At 36.3% G+C, this 25409-nt stretch overlaps 1 protein-coding gene across 1 annotated transcript; it reads left to right on the top strand.

The window, feature by feature from the left end:
* Nucleotides 1–3504: 3504 nt before the first annotated feature.
* Nucleotides 3505–24332, top strand: FBXO47 (F-box protein 47). The gene is made up of 11 exons (XM_004434587.2): nucleotides 3505–3644; nucleotides 5935–6141; nucleotides 6556–6726; nucleotides 9394–9470; nucleotides 11314–11391; nucleotides 13287–13395; nucleotides 18648–18824; nucleotides 19836–19982; nucleotides 20896–21038; nucleotides 23339–23498; nucleotides 24168–24332. Exons 2-11 carry the CDS (start codon nucleotides 5961–5963, stop codon nucleotides 24278–24280), a joined length of 1356 nt encoding a protein of 451 aa, XP_004434644.1. The 5' UTR covers nucleotides 3505–3644; nucleotides 5935–5960; the 3' UTR covers nucleotides 24281–24332.
* Nucleotides 24333–25409: the final 1077 nt, after the last annotated feature.

Genomic DNA, 25409 nt, shown 5'->3' with positions numbered 1-25409 from the left:
ATTTGTACATAATTAACCACGATTCAAGGCAGAAGGAAGTACCCATAGAGAAGCACCAGCAAAGAATGAAAAATGTGTAAAAAAAGAAAAGCATTTTTCATTATAGGGATTTTAAAAGTTTGAAAACTCTTAGAGGAGGTGGTCTGTGAAACAGCATAAGTCAGTATATCTCAAACTTGACCTTGGATTTTGTTTAAATGCAGATTCTGATTCAGTAGATCTGGGGCGGAGTCTGAGTTTCTGCATCTCTATCAAGCTCTCAGGTCATATTGCTGGTCCAGGGACCTGTTTTCCAGAAACAAGGGACTAAAGGCTATCCTAGGATGTGAAAAGTTGGAGTTGGAAGAGAGAGCTTTCCAAGCACAGAAATCAGTGTGAACAACAACACCAGGGTGACAGCGTGGGGTTCAGTTTTGGGGAAATAAGGAGAGTTTGGGAGATAAGGCTGGAGACATAAAATTTGGCCACACTGAAAGCAGGCCTTGAAGGTCAGGTTGGGGAGCTTTTATTTAATTAGAGGCAATGAGGGGCGACTCAAGGCTTTTGGGCAAAGGAAAAGATATAATCAGTAACTAAAATTCTCATCTAAATCCCTATAAATAAAACAAACAATAAATCAACAAATATTTGAAGTCAGTGAATTCGGAGTCCATCAGCAAATATGTCTTCAATTTTCACCTGTTGTTTATGAACACAAATTAAGTATAGGGCCTTGGAAGGGGCCGTGCAAATTAGGAAGCCCTGAAGGTTAAGTTTCGGTAGCCTCGGGGTAGAGCCATCTCTGTATCTGTTGTTCCATTAGTGAAGGATACAAAAGAGATATAAGGCATCTCAAGGAGTTTACAGTGTCATTTAGGAGCGAAAGCATACTTGCTGAAGAAACAAGTTTCAGGCAGGGTGTGAATCTTAAAGTGGATCTTGGAGGAACGAAGTCATTTTTGATGGAAGTTTCAGCACAAAGGAGTAGGGGTAAATCTGCTAAAGAGGAGACACTCCCCCTACCTGCTGTCCCCCTCCTCCCATCCCCACTGCAGTAGCAGGTTTGTTTCCTTAAGAAGGAACAGAATACATATTAGTCCAGGTTGGGAGCTTATGACCAGGAGCCACTAGAAGGCAGAAACCGTACTTGCCCTACAGTTAAGACTGCGCTTGGCAGAAAACAGGCGTGGATCAAACGTAACAAATGAATAAGCAAACGGGAGAAATAGGGGACATTGAAGAAATGGCAGAGGGATTTGAGTTTGATGTGGCTGGCAAGGCAAAGTCACCGTAGGTTCCTGAGATGGGAAAGGACAAGGTGGACCAGCAGCACTTCTACCTAAACTGAACTGCTAATCCTTCAGACCCCTGCAGTACTCATGTGACGGACACACTGCTGAACTCAGCAGCATGCGGCACGGGTGTCCACTCCTCATTCTTGAAGCACTCCGTTTCAGGCTTCTGTGGCTCCATACTCTCCTGGTTTTTTCCAGTTTACTCCGCTAGATACTTCTTTTCAATCTCCTTTGAGAACTTCTCCTCCTTTTCTCAATTTCTGAATGTCGATATTCCTCTAATGCAGGAAACTCTTAAATTTATATCTCCAGCCCAGAGTTTTTCCTCCAACCTCCAGATTTATAAATGCGACTGCCTCCTTGGCATCTCCACTTGGATGGCTCACAGACATATCAAACTTACACTCTGCAAAATTAAACTCTTAATTCTCCACTAGAAAAACTCCTCCCCACTTGCATATCTCAATAAATGGGATTAATATCCACCCACTTATTAAAGTCAGAAGCCTGGGAATCATCCCTATCTCTTTCCTTTCCTTCTGATCCTCCATATCCAATCTACCAGCGAATTCTTCTGTCCTCAAAATATATCTCAAACCTATCTCTCCAGGGCCACTGCACTAGTCCTGCAACAACATCCTAACAGATCTTACCTCTTCCACTCCGACCCGCCTCATTCGTTCTCCACATAAAAGCCAGAGCAATCTTTAAATGATGTAAATCAGCTCATATCACTCTCTGCTTAAAACTCCTTGATGATTTTCCACGGCACTTTGAGTAAAATCTAAACTTCTCACCATTCAGGATCTTTGTATCCATTAGGCACTTCTGGCCCACTGCCAAGGGGCTGAGACCTTGTCAAGGACCTATAAAAAATGTTTGAGACATGAAAAAAAGAACTGGCTCCAAAAAACTACAAAGTCAAAATTAATAAATGTTTCTGACTCCGTAATATAACAATATGTCAATCCTAAATTTCAACTCAACCTTCATGTAGTTATCGATATATTTTACTTTAATGAGGGATGTGGGTACATATTAATTTGTTAGATATAACATGGAGTTGGTTCCCAAAAGCTGGAGTATATAAGCCCTCCAGGGGTTCTAAAATGGCCCTCTTTTAGGGCCTAAAAGGTCCTGCATATTCCCATCTGTATCTACCTCTATCTCTCCATGCTCTCTGATGATGCCACTCTCCTACTTGCTCACTCAACTCAGCCAGCCAGGCTTGCAAATTCCTAGGACATACCAAAAACTCTTCTGCTGTTCCCTTTCCCCTCAGCCCTTCTCCTTCATTAGTTCTCAAATTAAATGTAACCTCCTCAAAAGGACCTTCCTAACCCACCAGTCCATCTGAAGGAGGCACACACGTCTCCCAATACCCTGCTATTTTCCTCCATAACACTGTTCTCCATCTGTAGTTATTTTGTTTGTTTATTCTATCTTTCCCATTAGACTAATAAACTCCATTAAGGCAGGAAACTTATGTGTCTTGTTCTCTGTTGTATCCTTAGGGCTTACTCCAGTGACTGGCCCAGAGCAGGCTTCAATAAATAGCTACTGCATGAATGAGAACTTCATCTTCAAGGCAGGAAGGCCAAGCTAGAAAGGTTTGTCTTGGACCCCATCTTGAGAAGCTGGAGGCACTCATCCTCCTTTGATTCTACGCACCAAGATAGGTTTAAAAAGGAATGTTTGGAGGTTTTTTCCAACAGAAGTTTTGATGAAAGCTCTCGTAACTTACCCTATCTGAGTAGAGGTGGGGGAATCAAAAATTGGCTGAAAACTAGGTTGAGGGGAAAGGAAGTGGTTTTGGAGCAGATGTGCGGCGCCTCAAGTTTGGGCTCTTCGTTGGCGCCCTCCCCTCCCCCCCCCGACTCTAACGGCTCCACCCCTTCCTCTCTTCAGCTAGGAGCAAAGAGTGGCTTTGGCCTCGGTTCAAGACGCCACGGACCTCACCTTGTTAATTATTCATGAGGTAGGCGGGCACTATGGGCACCTGATATTTTACTATTCATGAGAGGGCGGAGTCTCCCTCCCGCGCGAGCTCCTGAGAGGGTTCTAAAATATTCCCGAGGGAGGAGGTCACCATGGGAGCCGGAGCTTCTTGCTATTCATGAGGGGGGCGGGGCCTTCTTCCCGCTGGGGCTCCTGGGAGGATTCTAAAATATTCTTGAGGGCAAGGGGGCGCCTGGGAATCGGGAACGCCGCTCCGGAGCCGACGGGAGCTGCACCCTCCCTCTTCTCGGCGGGAAAGTCTTGAGGAGATATTTTCTTTTTGGAACATTAAGAAATTTGAGGATGGTGGGGCAAAACGACTAAACCCCATTTTCCTGTGATTCTTTAGGCGGAAAACTGTCCAAATCTGTGGTAAAAAGAGATTTTTTTCCCCCAGTTCTTGACATAGTTTTCGTCTTTTCATGGGCTGAAGGCGGCAAAAAATATACCACAATGTGGTTTGATTCTCATATTGGCTAATTTCTCTTTTACGGCCTCTGTAGTTTACCTCTTTGGAGGTGTTTTGGGCTAACACCCGAGCAGGTGGGGTGGATCTCTTTAAAGGGTTTTCTTGGGTTAAAACAAGATAGAAATCCCGGGGAACTGCTGTTGGACAGTTTTCTCTGAAAGGGGGAAAAAAGTTCATCCGAGAGGGCCCTCAAAGCCTTTCACACCTAGTCAGGAATGAGTGGGATGGAACAGGGGCATTGAAACGTCATTTTATTACTATTATTTTGGTTTGTGATTCTCATTCTCTAGAGGGGTGAGAGGAAACCGGAAATAATTTGGGATTACACCTTGAGGATCTTCAGAAAAGCCTGCTATCTCCCCCAAAATGTTCAAGTCTGAGTGAGGAAAATAAGGAATTGTAAGAGATTTCAGTTTTCAAAGAATCGGGGCCATTGTGTTTTAATCCTCTCAGAGGTTTAAAAATATATATACTCAGTGGTTGACACACTAAAGTGTCCCAGGTATGAGGTGACAGTGAAGAGCCCACAGACCCCACCCACGCCCACTTTACACATCCCTCAGAGAAACAGGACAAATCCTAGGCCAGATTTGTATTTTCTTATAGTGAAAATGCTTTAAAATGCCTACTATGAAAACTTAAGAACAACCTCATGGATTAAATTAAGATTCTTCCATTTGATGGTATTACATGCAGCCTTTAAAATATATATGCTTGCAGAAGTATATCTATTTGCAGGGAAAGAAATTGCAATTTTAATTACAATTAGAATTGAAAAAGCAGATTACAAAATAGTGTGAACAATGAGCCGCCTTTTTTGTTAAAAAGAAATGTTTGTATATATGTAAAATTCTGGAACGATATAAACGCAGATGTTTAAGAGTGAATTTCATTTTCCTCTTTTTGTTTTGCTATATTTTGTAAACTTTTTGACAATGCACTTATGTTACTTGTGTAATTTTAATGATTATTTTTAAAATATCTACTAATTTAAATGCTCAGTGAATGCTGAAGCAAAGTGCTATGGTATGGTCTTAAAGAAGGTTCACAGTACGCTTTTCACTAAGCACTAAATTTCTTGGCGATGTTTTCAAATATATAACTGATTTTAAATTGATAGAAATTGATATGTAACCTTTTAGATGAATAAGTAACAATGTGACATTAGCAATTTTGTGACAAAAGGAGAAAATGCACTTTGGTCAGATATATTTGTAACTCTGATGAAATGTCTAGTTGTTACTTCAGAAACTGGGAGCCTTAAATTGGAGTTGTAATTATGCTATGTACATGTATATATACAAAAGATAAAGTTTTCTGAATTGGAGCAATAGTGACACAAAGTCACTGTGTGCAATGAATGATTTTTTTTTAAGGAATTATTGTTTAGTATAAGTAAATTATCAGTGATTTTAATAAGGTCTCTCTAGGAAATGTTCATTTTGAAGTCAAATTGTGTAGGCCCTTCCTAAGACTTATCAGTAACTATTATGAACCAAAAGTAGAATTGAGGAAAAAATTATTATTCATTTATTTATTCTAGTCATTAATTTTGTAAGACTTTAATTTCATTGCTTATTTGTGTTTTATGCAGCACACAATTGGTAATAGTAATGCAACCTTCTTAATCTGTCAGAGCTAGTAAATTTTAAAAGCTCTAAACTTAAAGTCTATTTTTTATCTCTTTGTTTTTGTTGTTTCTAACAAAAGAACATGTCAGTACTGAGTTCTAAAGAAATAGGAAAACATTACTACAAATTTTTAAAGCTACATTAATACTTTGATTTTTTTAGAATGTAAAGATTGTAAAAGCTACATACTAATTGACAGATATTGAATATATTGAATTATATTTTTGTGTGTTAAATCTTTTACTTTTTAAAATTTTGCACTTTTCTTTGCTTAGAATATATCTGAGCCAAATACATGTCTCATTTTCTACTAAAACTCTGATTAATCTATCTAGAATATTTGGCTAAGAGGGAAAAGATTTTTAAATATTTCATTTCATGCTGAGATGAATAGACTCCTGGTGGGAGCTCCATAAACTGGACATCATATTAAAAGTTTTGTAAATATAGAGAGACAGGTATTGCCCATCAAAATATCAACCTCTTCATTTAAAAAACAACAGCTCTTCATTGCTATAATTTCCTTTCTTTTTTGTCTCTTGCCTTTTGTTTTTCTAACCAGGATAAATTCGTGAGATAAGAAAAAGGATGGCATCTAGAATAAATACCAGTTTCACTTTGATTCCCAACCAGAAATATAGACGTAGTAATCGTCGATCCAGCTATTTTTCCAACACCTGTGACTCAGATTCTCAGCCCTTGTCAACGCTTGGAAATTTTAAAACCTTGCCATTGGAAATATTCCAAATAATCTTAAAATATTTGTCAGGTGAGATTTGGGGACTATGAGTAGGCTACATAGACGCTGGAATATTTTTATTTTTCCCAAGACCTAGTTTGTCATCTTAGGCCCTGGTAGAATGTTAATGGTGTTCACGTTGTTTATTTTCTAAAGTTTCATCATTGTTAGGTAAGGGGTGCCATGAGAAAGTACGATACTCAAACTCTTCAAAGCATGCCTTTAATTATAACGACATGGTAACTTGACTGTTACATCCCAAAATGTCTAATTCACTGAGCACTGGATTTAAAACAATTTTAAGATTTTCACCACTTTTATTATTTATTTTTATTATTTAGTGTTATTACTAACGAGCTAACTTATAAGTTAATAGATTGTACTAACAGTGATATTCTTGTATTTAAGCCGTTCATATATATGTATATATATTTCTTTTGGTAGCGAAGGATATCAGCGTGCTAAGCATGGTGTCCAAAACAGTCGGCCAGCGTATTATTAATTATATTTCAACCTCATCAGGAAGCAAAAGACTTTTACTACAGGACTTTCACAACCTTGAGCTGCCTGGCAGGAGACAAGACTCCACTATATTGGAACACTACAGATCTCTAGGTAATTTATAATGAGTTGTAACAAGTACAGAACTATATTTAGTTAAGGGGATTTTATTAAACAATTCTGTAAGGCCCATGAGAAACGGAATATTTCCTAAAATGTGCCTATTTCAATGATGCTTTTACTTTTCAGTATGAGGACTTTCCCTTAACAACAGTCCCTTACACTTACCTTTAAAGATGAGAGAATACACTTTTAACGTAAAGTGTCAGTTCTTGTGTTTTCACGTGTATATGTCGCCTATGCTTATTGTCTAGGTGGCTTGGCTTACTAGTTTAGGAAATTGATGTATTTTCTATATTTTATTTCCTGTGGATCTAATGAGTTTTATCTCTATACCTCTTTTCCCTTTCAACCATAATCTAGTCCTTAAAATAAAAAAGAAATTTAAACATTATTGTGGAAGATCACTTATTCTTTTATCAGAAACAATGGTTTTCTTTTTTTTTCCTTAAAGCACTCTACACACTTGCTAATAAATCATTACGCTATGATTAAATTAAACTTCTCAAAGGAAATTCTGTATAATCTTTCTTCCCTTGATTTGTAATCATTTATGTCTTTTACCCCATTCATTGATTTCATTCTCCCTAAGAGTGCTGAAATAAAACTCTAATTTTGACTTGACTAATGACACCAATTTAATTGTGAAACACCTTATAGTTAACTAAGCATGGCATTAAAATCAAATATCAAAGTGATGTTAAGATTTAAATAAAGGCATAATAGTAAGTTAATTGAGTATTACCTTTTAGTAGCTCAAGGATGCCTAGCTTTAAGATAATAAGACTATATAGATGTGTAAATACTCAAAGTGCAAGTATGTTTAATAAGATTAAATGAAAGGTATGTAATCTTATTACAATGTTGTTGGTTTCAGTATTTATGATTAGGCTTCATAAAGCCTATAACAGAATATGGCAATTACTTTTTGCTACATGTCATTGTAAATATCTTTTTTCAAACATCATTAGTTGTAGAGCAAGTGGTACTTGGGTAAAAGAGCTTATTCCTTGGTTTTGATCTGAAAGAATTTTTTCTCCCTGACCAAGGCTCAGTTGCTTAAACAGACAAAAAAAGCATTAAGACAATTATATGGATAGTTCAGTTAAAAAATACAAATATGTGTTGATCTTAATAGCTAGCTTTTTAAAATGGTTTTATTCATGTAATGATTTCAACCTTCCATTTAATTTTAATGCAGACAGCTGGCTTATGACTGATTCTTTAGGTAAATGTTTGATATACTTACCATTTTTTTATGTTGCCATTCCTATCTGATCTGTTCTTGTTTTCAGACATTAAAATAACATTTTCAGAATCCTGCACTCTGAAGATTATAAATTTTAATTTGCTTCTTCATACAAAACAGAGCAGATGGCCAGTGTGGAAAGCACATTATATCTGACTCTATTTTAGTGGGAACAAATTAAAGAAGTTGGTCTCTAAAGGGTATAGCAGAGCACCTGTGTTAAAAAAATAAATGTCAGCCAGTATTGGTTTTTATGGTAAATTGCAACCCTTAAAAATAGGAGTTTTACTTTAGAAAAGGCAACCAACATACAATTATAGCTTACAATTCCCCAGCTATGATATGCCATGGGACTGGATGCCAAAACATGAAAGGAAAAGAACTCAGCCTAAAAACCAAACACTGAAAATGTCTTTTTATGTACAAAAATAAGGAAGGTTTATGTTTAAAACTCAATTCTGGTCATGTGTTACCCAAACATAGCAACTTCTAAAAATAAATTAGATTCGCATAGATTCTACAGAATTATATCAAGTAGTTATTATATTATGTTAAAAAGTAAATGCAGAGAATATAAAAACTAAAGAAAGTCATGATATTCAGGTATATATTTTCCTACCATATATCTTATTTTTAGTTTGATGACATTTGCCCTTACAGGAATGTTAACAGTGTTTTGCCATTTTAGGAAAACAGAACACTTAGAGGAAACAAACCATATACTTCCTGTCACTGTAGTTCAAGTTACGTATCTCAGTGGGAAACTGAAGGGTGTTTTTTTTTTCCTTTCTTAAATATTTGAACACAAAATTCTATACATTCTTAACATGCAAACTCCATAAAAGGATATATTTGAAAGAAGAAATGGATATTTCATCCAAACTGGATATTTTCTGTGAGCAAAAATGATTTCTAACCTCTGAATTTTAAGTACTTATGACTTTAAATTTTTTTATTTGGAGAAAGGAATACAAAATCTCTTTTCCTATTCTTTTCATGCAATTCAAAATATTTTCCTTCGTGGACATGAGGTTAATTTCAAGAGATATTGGAATATGTTTTCTATGGAATAAAGACAACATAAAGTTTCCCTAGTGTATTTTGTGTCTTGTTAGTATGTCTTTTTAAATCTAAATACTTTCCATATCTGTCCTATTGTATCAATTTCACAATTTTTTGAAAGATTTTATGTTAATGCCTTTTAGGTGGACATCAGAGTCACTTGGTAAACACCATAATTATAAGTGTTTTGCACCTTTCCTCCCAAATTTCCTCTTAAAAATCATATTGGTTCACAGTCCGCTATGGTATACCATACTTGACCTTCAGGAAACATGTGCTGTGTTTTATAGATGTTCTTAAATTAATTGCATTGTGGTTGTCATGTTTTCATGTGTCTCTTACTTTCTCAGGTCTACTATTTAAAAGATGTACTTTGCTGCTACCCACAAAGGAAAGACTAAAGTACATTCACAAGATGCTCGCAGAAGTAAGATCATACTTCTGAATTAGTTCACAATCTTGATTTCCAGTAAAGATATTTTATTATTAATGTCTTATACTCATTTAAAATCTGTCTTTAATTGGTAGAACTTCATGAAGTAGTACTAAAAAATTGATGATAATCTAATGCTTTACCAAGTACTTAAAGATTATAAAACACCAAAATGTAGTATAGTAGTCTTTTACTTATTCTAACACAATTTTTATATATAACTAAGTACATCACTTAAGTTTATTAGGTTTATCAGGGTATAAAAATATTTTTGCCCTGCATGGGAATCCTGAGGATGTTTTAAAGTGGTGATTTAGATATTTTATTAAAATGAAATAATTTCGGGGCCAGCCCGTAGCATAGTGGTTAAGTTCAGCGTGCTCTGCTTCAGCAGCCTGGGTTCTCGGGTTCAGATCCTGGGCGCAGACCTACATCATTCATCAGCCATGCTGTGGGGCAACCCACAATAAAGTAGAGGAAGATTGGCACAGCTGTTAGCTTAGGGCTAATCTTCTTCAAGCAAAAAAAGAGGAAGACTGGCAACAAATGTTAGCTCAGCACTAATCTTCCTCAGCAAAAATAATAATAATAATAATAATTTCAGGGCCGGCCCCGTGGCTTGGTGGTTAAGTGCACGCGCTCCGATGCTGGCGGCCCGGGTTCAGATCCCAGGTGCGCACCGAGGCACCACTTCTCCGTTCATCCTGGGGCCGAGTCCCACATACAGCAACTGGAAGGATGTGCAGCTATGACATACAACTATCTACTGGGGCTTTGGGGGGAAAAAATAAATAAATAAAATCTTTAAAAAATAATAATAATAATAATTTCAGATGTTAAAATCATACTGTTTAAATACACAAAAACATAGGAAAGTATTTTTAATGTATAAAATGACAAACCTTTTATGATAATTAATGACTTGGAAATGTGTGTCAATGTGTTTGGGCATAATCTCTACATAAGACATTGAGTTTTACTTTACAAACCCAAACATACATACAATGCTGACGACTCAGTTCTACACTCAATAGTGTGCAAACTGTTTCTGATGCACTGGCTTTTTTCACGTCAGTATTTGCATTGAGTTCAGGCCTCTAGTATTGCAGCAGCTTCCCAGATTATCTTTCTGCCATCCATTTCTTCACTGCCCCAGACATTCTGTATGCTGAATCAAGCTTATTTTTCCAAAAGCATCACTTTCATCAAATTAATTTTCTTGCTTAAAAATCTTTCAGCAGCTACCCAGTTTCAGCAAGATAAGATCCAAAGTCCATAGCTGGTATTTAGGGTTCTCTCTGACAATGCAACCTCACTTCCTACTACTTTGAGCCTAATTAAGCTGGTTATATCTTTCTTCCCAAATAAACCTTTTTAATTCCTACCTCTATACAATTTTGTGCTTGTTGTTTCCCTCACCAATATTTTCCATTTGTTATATCTGAATCCTACTTTGAGATATTGCTTGTTTCACATCCTTCATAAGCTTTTTTGATCATTCCCAAATTTATCTTTTCTCTGTTTTCATACTGTCTGATATAGTGCTTATTCGGTCATTTTAGCATTTATACATATTCTAACCTGAACTATCAAAATAATTTCATATGTGTAGATCTTATTCTCTTGAATAAATTGTGAGCTCCTTGAAGGCAGAGGCTATGTTTTATATTTCTTTTGTAATGCCCACCTATATAACACAGTGCTAATCAGTTATTTAGTATATTAGTTATTTTCAGTTAATACTGAAAAAATTCTTGCATATTTCTATTAAATTTGAATGTCAAATCATTGTACAGTTCCACTGAAAAGGAGGAATTAATAGTTGTTCTATTTACAGGTTTCCTGTTTTAAATTCAATGGCTGTGCAGCTCCTATGCAATGTTTAGGATTACCATGTTATGGCATGTTTTTACAGGTACATTTTTTTTCATAAAAGAAGAAAAGGAGTGTTTTTGAACTGTTAACAAGTAGAGCATGTAATCTGTCTTTCCATAGGTTAATACAAGTAATAATAGTCTAAAAAGAGAACAATATAAAATTGTAAAAATTTGAGAATGTATTAATCTAATAATGTGTTTGCCACCTCAGATTTTCTTCCTGGATTTCTCATTGGTAAGAAATGTTTAATATTTATTTGCTCTATACCAATGTCCTCAAAGTTTCCAGCCAGTTGTAAAAACTGGAAATATTGTGGGGTGGTGTGTGTGTGTGTAATGAGTTTTAAATCTTGGGCTAGTTATTTAAGATGTGATTTTAGAAATCAACTGTATGAAAAAATACTTGTAACTATGGGAGGTGATAGATGTAACTAACCTTATTGTGGTAATCATTTTGCAATATATACATATATAAAATCACAGTGTTGTATACCTTTAACTTAGACAATGTTATATGTCAATTATATCTCAATAAAGCTGGAAAAAAAAGAAAAATCAATTATATGATTTTAGGAACATTTTTGACTAATCTTTTATTGTAAACAAATAAGATAATAATAACATAATTTATATTATTCAATATTAGTAATATATTATTAATACATTACACTATTCTAAGAAGTTTACATTATTATACAGTATTATATTACATTAATATACAGTATTAACTTATTTAAAACTTACAGCAACCTTATGAGGTTTACAACAACTTTACAACCATCTTTTGTATATCTCAGCCTGCCAGCGACCATCTGTACACCCAGATTCCAGGGGTATAGGCCCTTCTACCAGCCCTTTTCCAAGATACATTTTTGCTTTTTGTTTCTTTGTTTGTTTAGAACAGGTAATATGAGCACATATATTCATGTAAAATTCAAAAGGTACAAAATGGTGAAAAGTAAATCTCCCTCCCAGGCCTGTTCCTTGTCCACTGAGTTCCCTTCAACAGAAGTAACCAATGTTAGCAGTTTCCTGTATGTCCTTCCACAGAAAATAAGATTAATTTTTAAACTACTGAAATCCAGTTCAACTATTTTAAGAAAACTTTATGTGACTAATCAACCTTTTCAAAATCTAATTATAGTGATAATACCATTTGAATTTCCTTTTCATATATGTTTAACTGTAAATTCTGGTTTGCTCAAAGATAATTATTAAATGTTGTCCTAATAAAAATTTTTTGCTTGTTCACATCCAAATGTTATAAATAAATGCTCATAACTGTCACAGTAAAATGAGATCATTATTATTTGTAAGCAATGTCATAAATGATAGCTGGAGGGAATTAAAGGGATTCTACTGTAGTCTAAAACTAAGCCAAAGTAAGGTTGTGAGTCAGATGTCTAAAGCTGTGTTCCAGGGTTTGGGCCTTTGTTATTTTCCTCACACTAACAGAGTTCAGGATTCAGAACCATTTAAAAGTTCTCTGAGGGCCGGCCCTGTGGCTTGGCGGTTAAGTGCGCGTGCTCCGCTACTGGCGGCCGGGGTTCAGATCCCCGACGCACCACTTCACTGGCCATGCTGAGGCCGCGTCCCACATACAGCAACTAGAAGGCTGTGCAGCTATGACATACAACTATCTACTGGGGCTTTGGGGGAAAAAAATAAATAAAAGGAAAAAAAAAAATTAAAAAAAAAAAAGTTCTCTGAAAAGATACTCCTTTTACAACCAAAAAGAAACTGGATTTTGAAGCATTTCTAGATTTTGTTTATGTAAAATTTCTTATTAATTTCAGCAGTTCTATATAGGATAAAAATTGCACATCACCTCAATCATGTGCTGCAACAGTTATGCTCATAAGGCAGTAGTGACTTACGTTTTGATTCAATGGTCTGAACATCTGCAATGTTTCCTTTATTTTATTATGTTTAGACCTTAACAGCAGGTTGGGATGAACTCGAGTGTCATCGTGTTTACAACTTCTTATGTGAGCTGACTAATCTCTCTCGCAAGATGCAGACTGTTGTCTGCAGCAAACCAGGTAAAGAACTACAATTCAGAAATAACATCATACAGAGATTAAAATAGAAAAAGAAAAAGCAGAGTTCAAAAGTGTATTTAAAAATAGCTTGTGGCATCCATTTGTAGTAAAAGGACAAAGAAATGTAAGGGAATGATAAAGATTGAATTGGGGCTGGCCCCGTGGCTTAGCGGTTGGGTGCGCGGGCTCCACTGCTGGCGGCCCGGGTTCGGATCCCAGGCGCGCACCGACGCACTGCTTCTCCGGCCGTGCTGAGGCCGTGTCCCACATACAGCAACTAGAAGGATGTGCAACTATGACATACAACTATCTACTGGGGCTTTGGGGGAAAAATAAATTAAAAAAAAAAATTAAAAAAAAAAAAGATTGAATTGGATAGTGAGACAAAAGTGGCATGTGATTAGAGAAAGAGACGTACTCAGAGGGCTTCAACCGTATTCGTAATGTTTTATTCCTTAAGCTGGGTGGAGGATACAAAGGTGTTCATTACAGTATTCTTTATTTTTTTTATTTATTTTTTTGAGGAAGATTGGCCCTGTGCTAACATCTGTTGCCAATCCTCTTTTTTGCTGAGGAAGATTGGCCCTGGGCTAACATCCATGCCCATCTTCCTCTACTTTATATGAGACGCTGCCACAGCATGGCTTGATAAGCGGTCCGCTGGTCCATGCCCAGAATCCGAACCCTCAAACCCCAGGCCACTGAAGCGGAGCGCAAGAACTTGACTGATACACCACTGGGCCAGCCCTACAGTATTCTTTAAACCTTTATATATACCTGAAATATTTCATATTTTTAAAATTATGGAACCCTATAATCTATCGATTTTACTCTGAGACACTCCCACAGTGTGCACAAGGAGACGTGTTACTGTAAGAATGAGCATTGCAGCATGTAACCATGACAAGCTGCAAACAACCTAATGCCTATTGTCAGAAGAACAGATAAATGAGTTGTGGCATATTCATACAATTAAAACCATTAGTAGTTAAAATGAATGAACTAGAGCCATGTGTATTAATAGGGATAAATCTCAATCTATAACTTGAGAAAAAAGGTTACCAAATGATAGTTTCAATATGATACCATTTAGGGGCCGGCCCGGTGGCGCAAGCAGTTAAGTGCGCGGGCTCCGCTGCGGCGGCCTGGGGTTTGCTAGTTCGGATCCCGGGCATGCACCGACGCACTGCTTGGCAAGCCATGCTGTGGCGGCATCCCATATAAAGTGGAGGAAGATGGGCACGGATGTTAGCCCAGGGCCACTCTTCCTCAGCAAAAAGAGGAGGATTGGCAGATGTTAGCACAGGGCTGATCTCCCTCACACACACACACACAAAAATGATACCATTTATATACATGTTAAAAACATGCAAAATAATTCAATATGTTCTTTATGGTTACATACATATGTAAAAAGGTATAAGAACATAGTTGGGAGATGTGACAGTTAATTTTGTGTGTCAACTTGAGTAGGCCATGGTACCCAGGCACTTGGTCAAACATTATCCTAGATGTTTCTCTGAAGTTATGTTTTAGATGAGAGTAACATTTAAATCAGTAGACTTTGAGTAAAGCAGATTTACCCTCAGTAATGTGGGTGGGCCTCATCCAATCACTTGAAGGCCTTAATAGAAAAAGGCTGACCTTCCCAAGCAAGAAAGAATTCTGCCAGCAGACTGCCTTTGGACTCAAGCTACAACTCGTCCCTAGTCTCCAGCCTGTTGCCTACCCTGCAGATTTTGGACTTGCCAAGCCTGCACAATTGTGGAGGAATCACAAATTCCTCAAAATAAATCCTTCTTTATGCATATACTCTATACACATCCTATTAGTTCTGTTTCTCTAGAGAACCTGACTAATACAGGAGGGACAAAACCCAATTCAAGATGGTGATTACTTCTGGGGAGGAAGGGGAAGAGGATTGGGAGTGAGATATAAGAAGCTTTAACTGTATCTGTAATGTTTTATTTATTTATTTATTTATTTATTTATTTATTTATTTATTTATTTGTCTATCTTTTGAGAGGAAGATCAGCCCTGAGCTAACATCCAATGCCAATCCTCCTCTTTTTGCTGAGGAAGACTGGCCCTGGGCTAACATCCAGGCCCATCTTCCTCTACTTTATATGGGATGCTCCCACAGCATGGCCTGACAAGCAGTACGTCGGTCCGCACCCAGGATCCGAACCTGCGAACCCCAGGCCGCCAAAGCGGAGCACGTGCACTTAACCACTGTGCCACCGGGCAGCCAGTGTTTTATTTATTTTTGAAAAATCTGAAGCATTGGGCCGGCCCCGTGGCTTAGCGGTTAACTGCGCGCGCTCCGCTGCTGGCGGCCCGGGTTCGGATCCCGGGCGCGCACCGATGCACCATTCCTCCGGCCATGGTGAGGCCGTGTCCCACATACATCAACTAGAAGGATGTGCAGCTATGACATACAACTATCTACTGGGGCTTTGGGGGAAAAAAAATAAATAAATAAAAATTAAAAAAAAAAATCTGAAGCATATATAGCAAAAAGTAAAGCTTTGACAAAGCTAGGTCATTAGTACACAGTATTTGTTATGGTATCTTTGCTTTTCTGTCATCTTGCAATATTTCATCATAAAACAAATGATAGATGAAAAAGGCAGTTTTAGAAGCCCAATGAAACAATAACAGAATTAATTTATCATGTCCTTCCTTGATCAAAAACTTTTATTAGCTCCCTGATATCTTCAAAATAAAGTTCAAACTATCTATACTGGCCTTAACATTCTAATCCCAACTTACTTTTTCAAACTTATTGTCCATTACTCTCTATATCAGTCTGATATAGTGTAGGCATATTGCTCTACTCACTGTGTCTCAGACATCTCTTATACATTTCTACCTCATACCTTTTTTCTGACATACCATCTCTCCTCATCATTTAGGATCCAATTTGCCTGGCCTTCACTGTAAAGCCTTTTCTGGTCTCTCCAGGCCTGCAGTAATCTCTCTCCTGTAAACTTCTGTGTTACTTGGTTTAACACGTCAGGGGGTACTTACATATGGCCTTAGATCATTGGTAGACTTTCCATTTACATTTGTCTTATCTATGAATAAGTAGAACATAAATTATATAAAAATGTAAAATAGTGCCACCATTATGGAAAACAGTTTGGCCATTCCTCAAAAAGTTAAACATAGAATTATCATATGACCCAGCAATCCTACTCTTAGGTATATACCTAAGGGAATTGAGGACAGGGACTCGGACAGATACTTGAATGCCAGTGTCCATTGCAGCATTATTCTCAATAGCCAAAAAGTGGAAACAACCCAAGTGTTCATCAGCAGATAAACAGATAAACCAAAATGTGGTATATACACACAATGGAATATTATTTAGCCTTAAAAAGGAGTGAAGTTTTGGAGCCAGCCCTGTGGCCTAGTGGTTAAAGTTCCACACGCTCTGCCTTGGCAGCCCAGGTTCATGGGTTTGGATCCCAGGCACAGACCCACACCACTTGTCAGCCATGCTGTGGGAGCGACCCACATATGAAAAAAAATAGAGGAAGATTGGCACAGATGTTAGCTCAAGGCTAATCTTCCTCAAGCGAAAAAAAAAAGAGGAGGATTGGCAGCAGGTGTTAGCTCAGGGCAAATCTTCCTTAGCAAAAAAAAAAAAGGAGTGAAGTTTTGATACACGCTACAACATGCATGAACTTTGAAAACATTATGCTGAGTGAAATAAGTCAGACGTAAAAGGACAAATATTGTATGATTCCACTTATATGAGATACCTAGAACAGACAAATTCATAAAAACAGAAAGTAGATTAGAGATTACCAGGAACTGGGGGCAAGGGGGAGTTATTGTTTAATGGTTACAGAGTTTCTGTTTGAGGTGATGAAAGGTTTTGTAAATAGACAATGGTGATGGTTGAACAACATTGTGAATGTAATTTATGCCACTGAATTTTACACCTTAAAAATGGTTAAAATAGCAAATTTTATGTTATATACATTTTACCACAACTTAAAAAAATGAATAATGTAACGTATTTTAACATATTGAATTATATACTTTAAATGGGTAAATTGTATGGTATGTAAGTTATATATATTTCAATAAAGCTGTTAAAAAAAAAAAACACGAGATACCACTTCATACTCACTAGGATGGCTAGAATCAAAAAGTCAGATAACAGCAAGTGTTGGTGAGAATGTGGAGAAATTGGAACCCTCATACATTGCTGGCAGGAATCTAACATGGTGCAGCCACTTTGGAAAACAGTCTGGCAGGTCCTAAAATGATTAAATATAGACTTACCATGTGACCCAGCAATTCCACTCCTAGGTATATCCCCAAGAGAAATGAAAACATATATCCACACAGAAACTTGTACATGAATGTTAATAGCAGCATTATTCACAATAGTGAATGTGGAAACGTTCAATGTGGAAACAACCCAAATGTCTATCAATGGGTGAATGGATGAAAAAAATGTGGTATACCTATACAATGGAATATTATTTGGCCATAAAAATGAATGAAGTACTGATACATGCCATAACATGGATCAACCTTGGAAACATTATGCTAAGTGAAAGAAGCCAGTCACAGAAGACCACATACTATATGATTTCATTCAATATGAAAGTCCAGAATAAGGAAATATGTAGAGACAGAAAGTAGATTATGGGGCCAGCCCCGTGGCCTAGTGGTTAAGTTCAGCGTGCTCCACTTCAGTGGCCTGGGTTCGGTTCCTGGTGTGGACCTACACCACTCATTGGCAGCCATGCTGTGGTGGCAACCCACATACAAAAATAGAGGAAGATTGGCACAGATGTTAGCTCAGGGCGAATCTTCCTCAAGCAAAAAAGAGGAAGATTAGCAACAGATGTTAGCTCAGGGCAATCTTCCTCAGCAAAAAAAAGAAAGTAGATTATTGGTTGCTTAGGGCTGGAGATGGTAAAGGACAGAGAGATAGGAGAGTAATAGCTAAAAGAGCTGGGTTCCTTTTTGAGGTGATCAAAATGTTCTAAAATTGACTTGGTGATGGCTGCACATGTCTCTGAATACACTAAAAACCATTGAACTGTACACTTTAAATGGGTAAATTGTATGGTATGTAAATTATATCTCAATAGAGCTGTTTAAAAAAAATAGTCCCTTGATAATCTAAAATTTTTACAGAGGAAAATGAAGTAACGTGTCTTTGACCTATCCAATATACTCATCAACCTTTCTGGAAAGAATGGTTTACAATTCTTTTATCTTCAAAGGAGGTGCCCGAAAACTGGAGTTAAGGATCAGACTGTTCTGTAGGAACGTTCTGCTTGATCATTGGACACATCGAAGTGATTCTGCTTTTTGGTTGACGCGTATATTAAAACCATGGCCAATGGTGAATCAGGCAAGATTACTGTATATCATCTTTGGACCAATATCTCCTCAAGATGGTGAGCATCCATTTTTTAGGGGCATATGTTATAAAACTGGTTAATTACTTTTACTTTAGGAAGCATATCTTTTTGTACCTGCTCAGTTTCATCATTCCTAATGACTAAACTGTATTTCATGACTTCATAGATGTATACTACATTAAGTTGTGTATAATTTAAACTTCAACACAGAAATTGTTCTGCAAGCCATTACCAAATATATTCCCATCATCTCTGATTTAATAAAATAGCTGCTTTTCATTTTTAAACATTATCTTAAATTTAAACATTTAAGATTAAACATTAACTCAAGATTATGTTTGCTGCTAGAGGAGACTAATAGTGCCAGTGAAGCAAAGTAGTAGTTGGAATTGATGTTTTACTTAATTTGGGGTGCATAATATGATTTTTTGCAGTTTTTTCCTTTCTAATTAAGGTTTGTTTAGATTAATGTTAAAATTAGCATGCAGTTCTTTAGTTCACATTGCCTTATGTCAGGAGGTAACTAGTTTACAGTATGTTGACTAGCAGCAGGAAGCCAATCTGGGATTAAATTTTGTTGTGTGTAATTCACAAAGAGAATTGGTCATAGCTAAATAATCAAAAATTGACTGGATTACTCTGTTTTGATATAAATGTTTGGAAGATTCTCAAATATAGCATGCTCTCTTTTTGGAAGGATATCAGATTTTATTTTATTTTGATAAGATTATGTCAATTGTTTATTCCAATTTCTGTTATAGGGGTAGCATTATCTTTGAACTAGAAGCACTGTTCTGCTTGGTGAAAATACCCTTTCTTTACTTCATTTAGCTATTGTTGTTGTGCTTCATGACATCAGTCAGAAACATTCAAATTTATACTATAATCAGAATTGACCTTTCATTATGAAAGTTAAAATGACAGTAGCATATATAAGTAATGGATTCCATTATGCAATCCAGTTTCCTTTTTAAACAATCCATGAAGTCTTTATCACAAAGCCAACTATTCTGTCATAGCCTAGTTTTTGTTTCAATTATCATTCAGGACAGGTAATTTGGCAGAAAATGATAGAAGACCCTACAGATGATTCCAGTCTGAAAGGTTTGGCAGATGCCATTAAACTACTATATGACACAGGCACCAAAGAGTGGACAGCAGATGATGTTATCAGTCTTGTAGATGAACTATCAGGTAAAAAAATATATTTACCACATACAGTAATAGAAATTTGTTATTAGAATACAGTTATAAAATTATAAGACTAATTCTTTAGCTAACAAATAACTCGCCTATTGGAAATCACTAAATGCTCTAAAATATTTAAAGAGTTTGGCATTATGTTTGAAGAGAATGCATATAATCAACTTACTTTTCTTCTATAAAATTGCAAATTTTATAGATATATACTTATTTCTATCATTATTTGAAAGCTTCATAATTTAATTAGCTCAGTTATTCCCATTTTGCAAGTTCTTAGAAACACCCTCCTAGGTTGTGTAAGAAAGCCCTCTCCTGCAGGTACAAGAGAGGTGAAACAATTTTTTCCATTCTTGCATAATCTTTTATTTTATTTTATTTTATTTTAAAGATTTATTTATTTATTTTCGCCCCAAAGCCCCAGTAGATAGTTGTATGTCATAGCTGCACATCCTTCTAGTTGCTGTATGTGGGACGCGGCCTCAGCATGGCCGGAGAAGCGGTGCGTCGGTGTGCGCCCGGGATCCAAATCCGGGCCACCACCATCAGAGAGCACGCACTTAACCGCTAAGCCACAGGGCCGGCCCTTGCATAATCTTTTAGATTCTAAAGTTTACAAGATTTCTTTCCTTTCACAGGATTAGGCCACCTTGCCTGTTGATCTATATGTAGGACAAATGCTCTGACTATATTACTAGTACATTTGTAAGAGCTGCCATGACATGGCAATAATCTCTGTCTCCAATTGAATCCTTTAACTGAAAAACTAAAGCGTTTTTTTCTGAGCTTTTCCCTTGACACCAATTGTATTTCTAACAAAGCGGTATAATATTGCATGTATTTAATAATGTTTACTATAGCTGTTCTGTAATTTCTCACTAAATAACTGTTCTTCCTGTAATAAAAGTGGTTCCCCGTGAATGGCTTCTAGAGAATAACGCACGTCTCCTAATCCTAAGTGGGAACAACATCTGTTTTACTTTCATGGCTAGTAAAGCTGTGAATGGACGGGCCATTGAACTGGCAAGGCTGATGGTCTTTTTGGCTTTGGTAAGTGAAAAAATAAGTTTTTCTCTAGCAAGTTGTTTAACACCATTATTGACCTACCAGGGAGCTGCCCTGAAGGAACTGAAATACATACAAAACATTGTGAAAGAATAAGTGAAAGCATATATTTTTATATATACTTGTAAAATTTTAAAATATATGTAATAAACTATGATATTTGGAATCATTCCCATATTAACCTCTCCCCATTTCATATCTAGATTGTCATTATACAGCTCTGCCAATTTATGTTCTTTTTTTCAAATTCCATTAACAAAATAAAGTATCCCATTTGATTTGCTTCAGAATAATCAATGGGCAGCAGGGAGAGGATGTGGAAATGAAGGCTGGTAGAGGTGAAACAAGAGTGGTAATTGTTGAAGCTGGAAAATGGTTCTGGGGGGTTCATTATACTATTCTGTCCACTTTTGTATAGTTAAAATGTTTTTCAAAATAAAACATTTAAAATATATATTTAATATTCATTTAGTCAATACAAATTGAGTTTTTACTATGGGCCATACACTGTGTGAGATTCTAGGCCTATGAAAATTAATAGAACAAATCTCTGACCAAAATCTGCTTTCAGTCTTTTAAGAGATATCAAGGTATATATAAATAAATTCAGTGTAATAAGTGCAAAACTATATGTACAAAATGTTACTAACAGAGGTAACAGAAGAGGAGCCAATATTGGGTAAGTATAGAGCACAGAGACGGCTTCCCAAATCCCAGTAGATATAGGCTTTGAAAAATGAATAGGAGGAGTTCACCTCGCAGATAGAGGGGGCAAATTATTCAAGCATGTACCTGCATGTGTTACACAGAAATCTCATTTATTTGGCTACCATCACAGATGCCAGCTCAACCAGTGCTTTAAAAGCAATGGAATATTCTTCCAGTTGGCTGTTGTGAGTAATTGAATGTAATCCATTTCCTGTGAAATGGAGACAGGATCTTCACCAACTCAACTGCTTAAAACGTGAATGAAACCTCTGTGGCTCTCTTTAAAATGTGAAGAAAGCTACTAAATTAACTGTATTCTCAATGTAAATATTTATTTTAATAATTAAGCAGATTCATATCAAAAAAAAGAGAGAGAGAAGTGGAACTGCATGTCTATGTTCAGGGGACTGTAAACAGTTCAGTATTATTTCTGAAGGATAAAGTGTGCAGAAGAGGAGGAGGAGGTGAGTTTAGATAGGAAGGGAGAGGCTAGGTGAGGAGGGGCCTTGTCAACCGTTCTGTGGAGCTTGAACACATCCTCTAATAGGGAGCTGCTGAAAAGTTTTAGGAAGGGGAAAGACATGAGTTTTATGTTTTTGGAAGGTCGCTTTGGCAGTGCTATAGCAAGTGGAATGGAGAGGAAGTCACTAGGGGTGGAAAAGGCTTCTCAAGACAGCCTTCTCTGATTAACATCTCAACTATGATCATTCATTTTCCCTAAATTGCCTCAGATTTGTCTTGTCTTTATCGTCATTTACTGATAGTGTTCTTAAGCCATTGTATGTGTGGGGAAAGTCATTTCCCAAAATAGATTACAAGTTCTTTGAAATCCAGGACTATGTCACTTACTTCTTTCTTAGTGCCTCATACAGTGCTTTACACAGTAAGTAGTCAATAAATCTTTCTTATCAGATTAACATTATTTAGTTACACTGCTATATAGTTTATTTTCATGCTGTACATTATTTGGCTATGTGAGTTAAATTGACCCTTTAGAATGTTAGTGAATAAACCTTTTTCCTTTCTATCACTTATAGCTATGAACAGGTAATCTTCACTTTAAATATTTAACTTTTAAATAATAGACAGATAAATAATCCCTACAACTCTCAAGATGGAAAGTTGATAATAATATAGAATTTTCTTGCCTATTGAAATTGCCTCTTTGTCTGTCACCCACATTGGACCCCTGGAAAATAGAGGCCATGTCTTTATGGCTTACCATTGTGTCTCCAGCTCTTAGCATGTACTCAATAAATATTTAATGAATGGGCAGAAGTCTTATTTGTCATGTGTTCAATAACTATTTTCAATATTAGTTCTTATATCAATAAATGATATTCTATGATAATCTTGAACCAGGCTTTTATTTACTTCATACTTTTTCCTGCTAAAATTGTACCATTTGAAAGCAAAGGAGCTTTAGATATAAGAGCATTTCCCATTTATAGACTCAATATGATGTCACATGTAATAAGTTATGTAAAATCTTAAATGCTCATTGTTAATACCATTTTCAAATTCTACAGCTTTCTTTACATGCAGATTTACCATAATGCTTTGTATGTCTAAATCAGGTATGCGAGAAAGAACTATACTGCATGGATTGGGCAGTTAAAATGATGCAAAAAGTCTGTGATGTCTTTAGCACTCCACTGGAAAGAAATAACTTCCTTCAGAGTGTGGCAAATGCATTTGCATGGGTTATAATGGAAATGATGCAGTCAATTATGTCTGGTGAGTATGCATGGAGATAGTGCATAGGTGTGAGTAAAATGCATTCTAGTCTCCACTTAAGACAGAGATAATTCCAGGTAGACTTTTATTTCTAAACTAAGAATAAAAGAAACAGACATTTTTTGTTTGTTTGTTTTCCCAAAAGATCTATTTAGTTCCTGGTTTTGTCACTTTTTAAATTTGGTATTGGTTTTAGTGGAAAACATAAAGTTGAAGAGTCTGCTCTGAAAGGAACAAATTTCAATTTTGCACAGCAGAAAGTTTTAACTTGCTCACTTACCAACTATCATAATCATCATAATAGTATCCTATATAGTTTCATCATATATTATCTTACAGTTTTATTAGGTAGCCCACATGATGATTAACCCTATTTTAGAGATAAGAAAACTAAGGCTTAGAAAAATTACCTGACTTGCCCAAGATGATAAAGTTAGAAGCAATAAAACATGGACTAACATCCTTTTCTTCTGACTTCTAACTCAGTGCTCTTATAAAATTCCATGATTTCAGTGGTTAATATCTGACTTAGTAAAGAGCACTAACTAGTCTTCTATCACACTTTATTAGGGAAAATTGGAACATCTTATGTTTCAAATAAATCATATATTTAGAAATTTAACTGTCATTTTCTTTTCCCTACTGTTCATTCCTGTGTATGGCATATAGGAGACCATGATGAAGACGACAGAAGCTTTTTGAATCTGTTCCAACTTGTGCATGCTCAGGCTAACTTCCATAAGGAGGTCCTGTATTTGACCATGAATCCTCTCTCTACCTAAATACTCTGAAAGTCTTGCATTTAGAGAATACCTCACTGAACCAACAATTAGAAGAGTGCTACTTTTTCACACCCAAAAAATAGCATCCATGGGACTTTTTGTCACCTAAGTAACCTAAGAATTCAAAAGCTGCATAGAATTTTAGAAGCAACTGCTTACACCATTATTAATATAAAAATATCAGGCAAACCCAAGAATGTATTGAGATGTTTCTGGAAAACAAGGTATGCCTCTCCAGATTTTGGTAAACCTAACACCAAACTAGATGGAACGTTAGTGTCCAAGAATCTGGGGCCAGCCAACCTGTGTGTATCTTTGAAGCAAGGGAAAATTCGGTTTTATAGTTAAAGTAGACCCAAATCCACTAAATAGTCTGTATCTGTTCTTTGCTTAGGTTGGATAGAATAGCCTAGAATGTTTTGTGAGATTTGCAATATGATGTTTTGGAATACACAGATATAAATCACATTCTTTATCACCTTCTTGGCATATGATTACAAAGAACATTATATTTTTCTCACCTTTTGCATGAACAGATCAAAAACCAAAAGAAGTATGTGTGTGTATATACATATCCATACAATATATGTATGTATATATACATACAAATACACACACTTATATTTCCTTCTTTAAGACAAATCATACAAAAAGTCTATAAATAGAAGAAGATATATATTGTCTTTATACAATCAGATCATCTTTTATTCTTTCCTGGGGATTAGATAGAGTAAAATGTTGCAAATAAGGGAGAATATAAAGTGAAAAGAAGTAGCTATTCTGGTGCCAGAACAATCTTCACAAATAATTTGCACTTCTTCCTGAAGCTTTTCTCCCTATTTTAAAGAGTGGGACTTGAAGGAAAATGGAAGCATGGATGGTTAGAGAGGCCCATGAGAGAGCGAGGTTTTTCTTCACTCAAGTAAATGGATCCCCAGAAGCTCCAGGACTATTTTCAGTCTGGCTAGCATCTGCCACCACCACTTTCACTATTAAATTAGAAAATAATAGTGCCTAATGGACTGAAATAATGCTGGAGCCTTCCTAGATCTCCCATTTTCTTCTCCTGGGGTTTGATCTCTTTACTTGTGCTGAAGACACACCCCTTCCCACTGGACTTCTCAGAGGC

This window comes from Ceratotherium simum, chromosome 16, assembly GCF_057802395.1.
Source record: "Ceratotherium simum simum isolate JZ-2026a chromosome 16, ASM5780239v1, whole genome shotgun sequence".
Classification (NCBI taxonomy): domain Eukaryota; kingdom Metazoa; phylum Chordata; class Mammalia; order Perissodactyla; family Rhinocerotidae; genus Ceratotherium; species Ceratotherium simum.
This window is presented reverse-complemented; position numbering and strand designations above follow the sequence as displayed.

What these genes read in the sequence shown, in the direction of transcription:
- FBXO47 (XM_004434587.2), top strand. Translation starts at nt 5,961, where the DNA reads ATGGCATCTAGAATAAATACCAGTTTCACTTTGATTCCCAACCAGAAA. An exon ending in TGTTGTCTGCAGCAAACCAG is followed by an intron (nt 13,396 to 18,647) that starts GTAAAGAACTAC and finishes TTATCTTCAAAG; the next exon opens with GAGGTGCCCGAAAACTGGAG. An exon ending in GATGCAGTCAATTATGTCTG is followed by an intron (nt 23,499 to 24,167) that starts GTGAGTATGCAT and finishes TATGGCATATAG; the next exon opens with GAGACCATGATGAAGACGAC.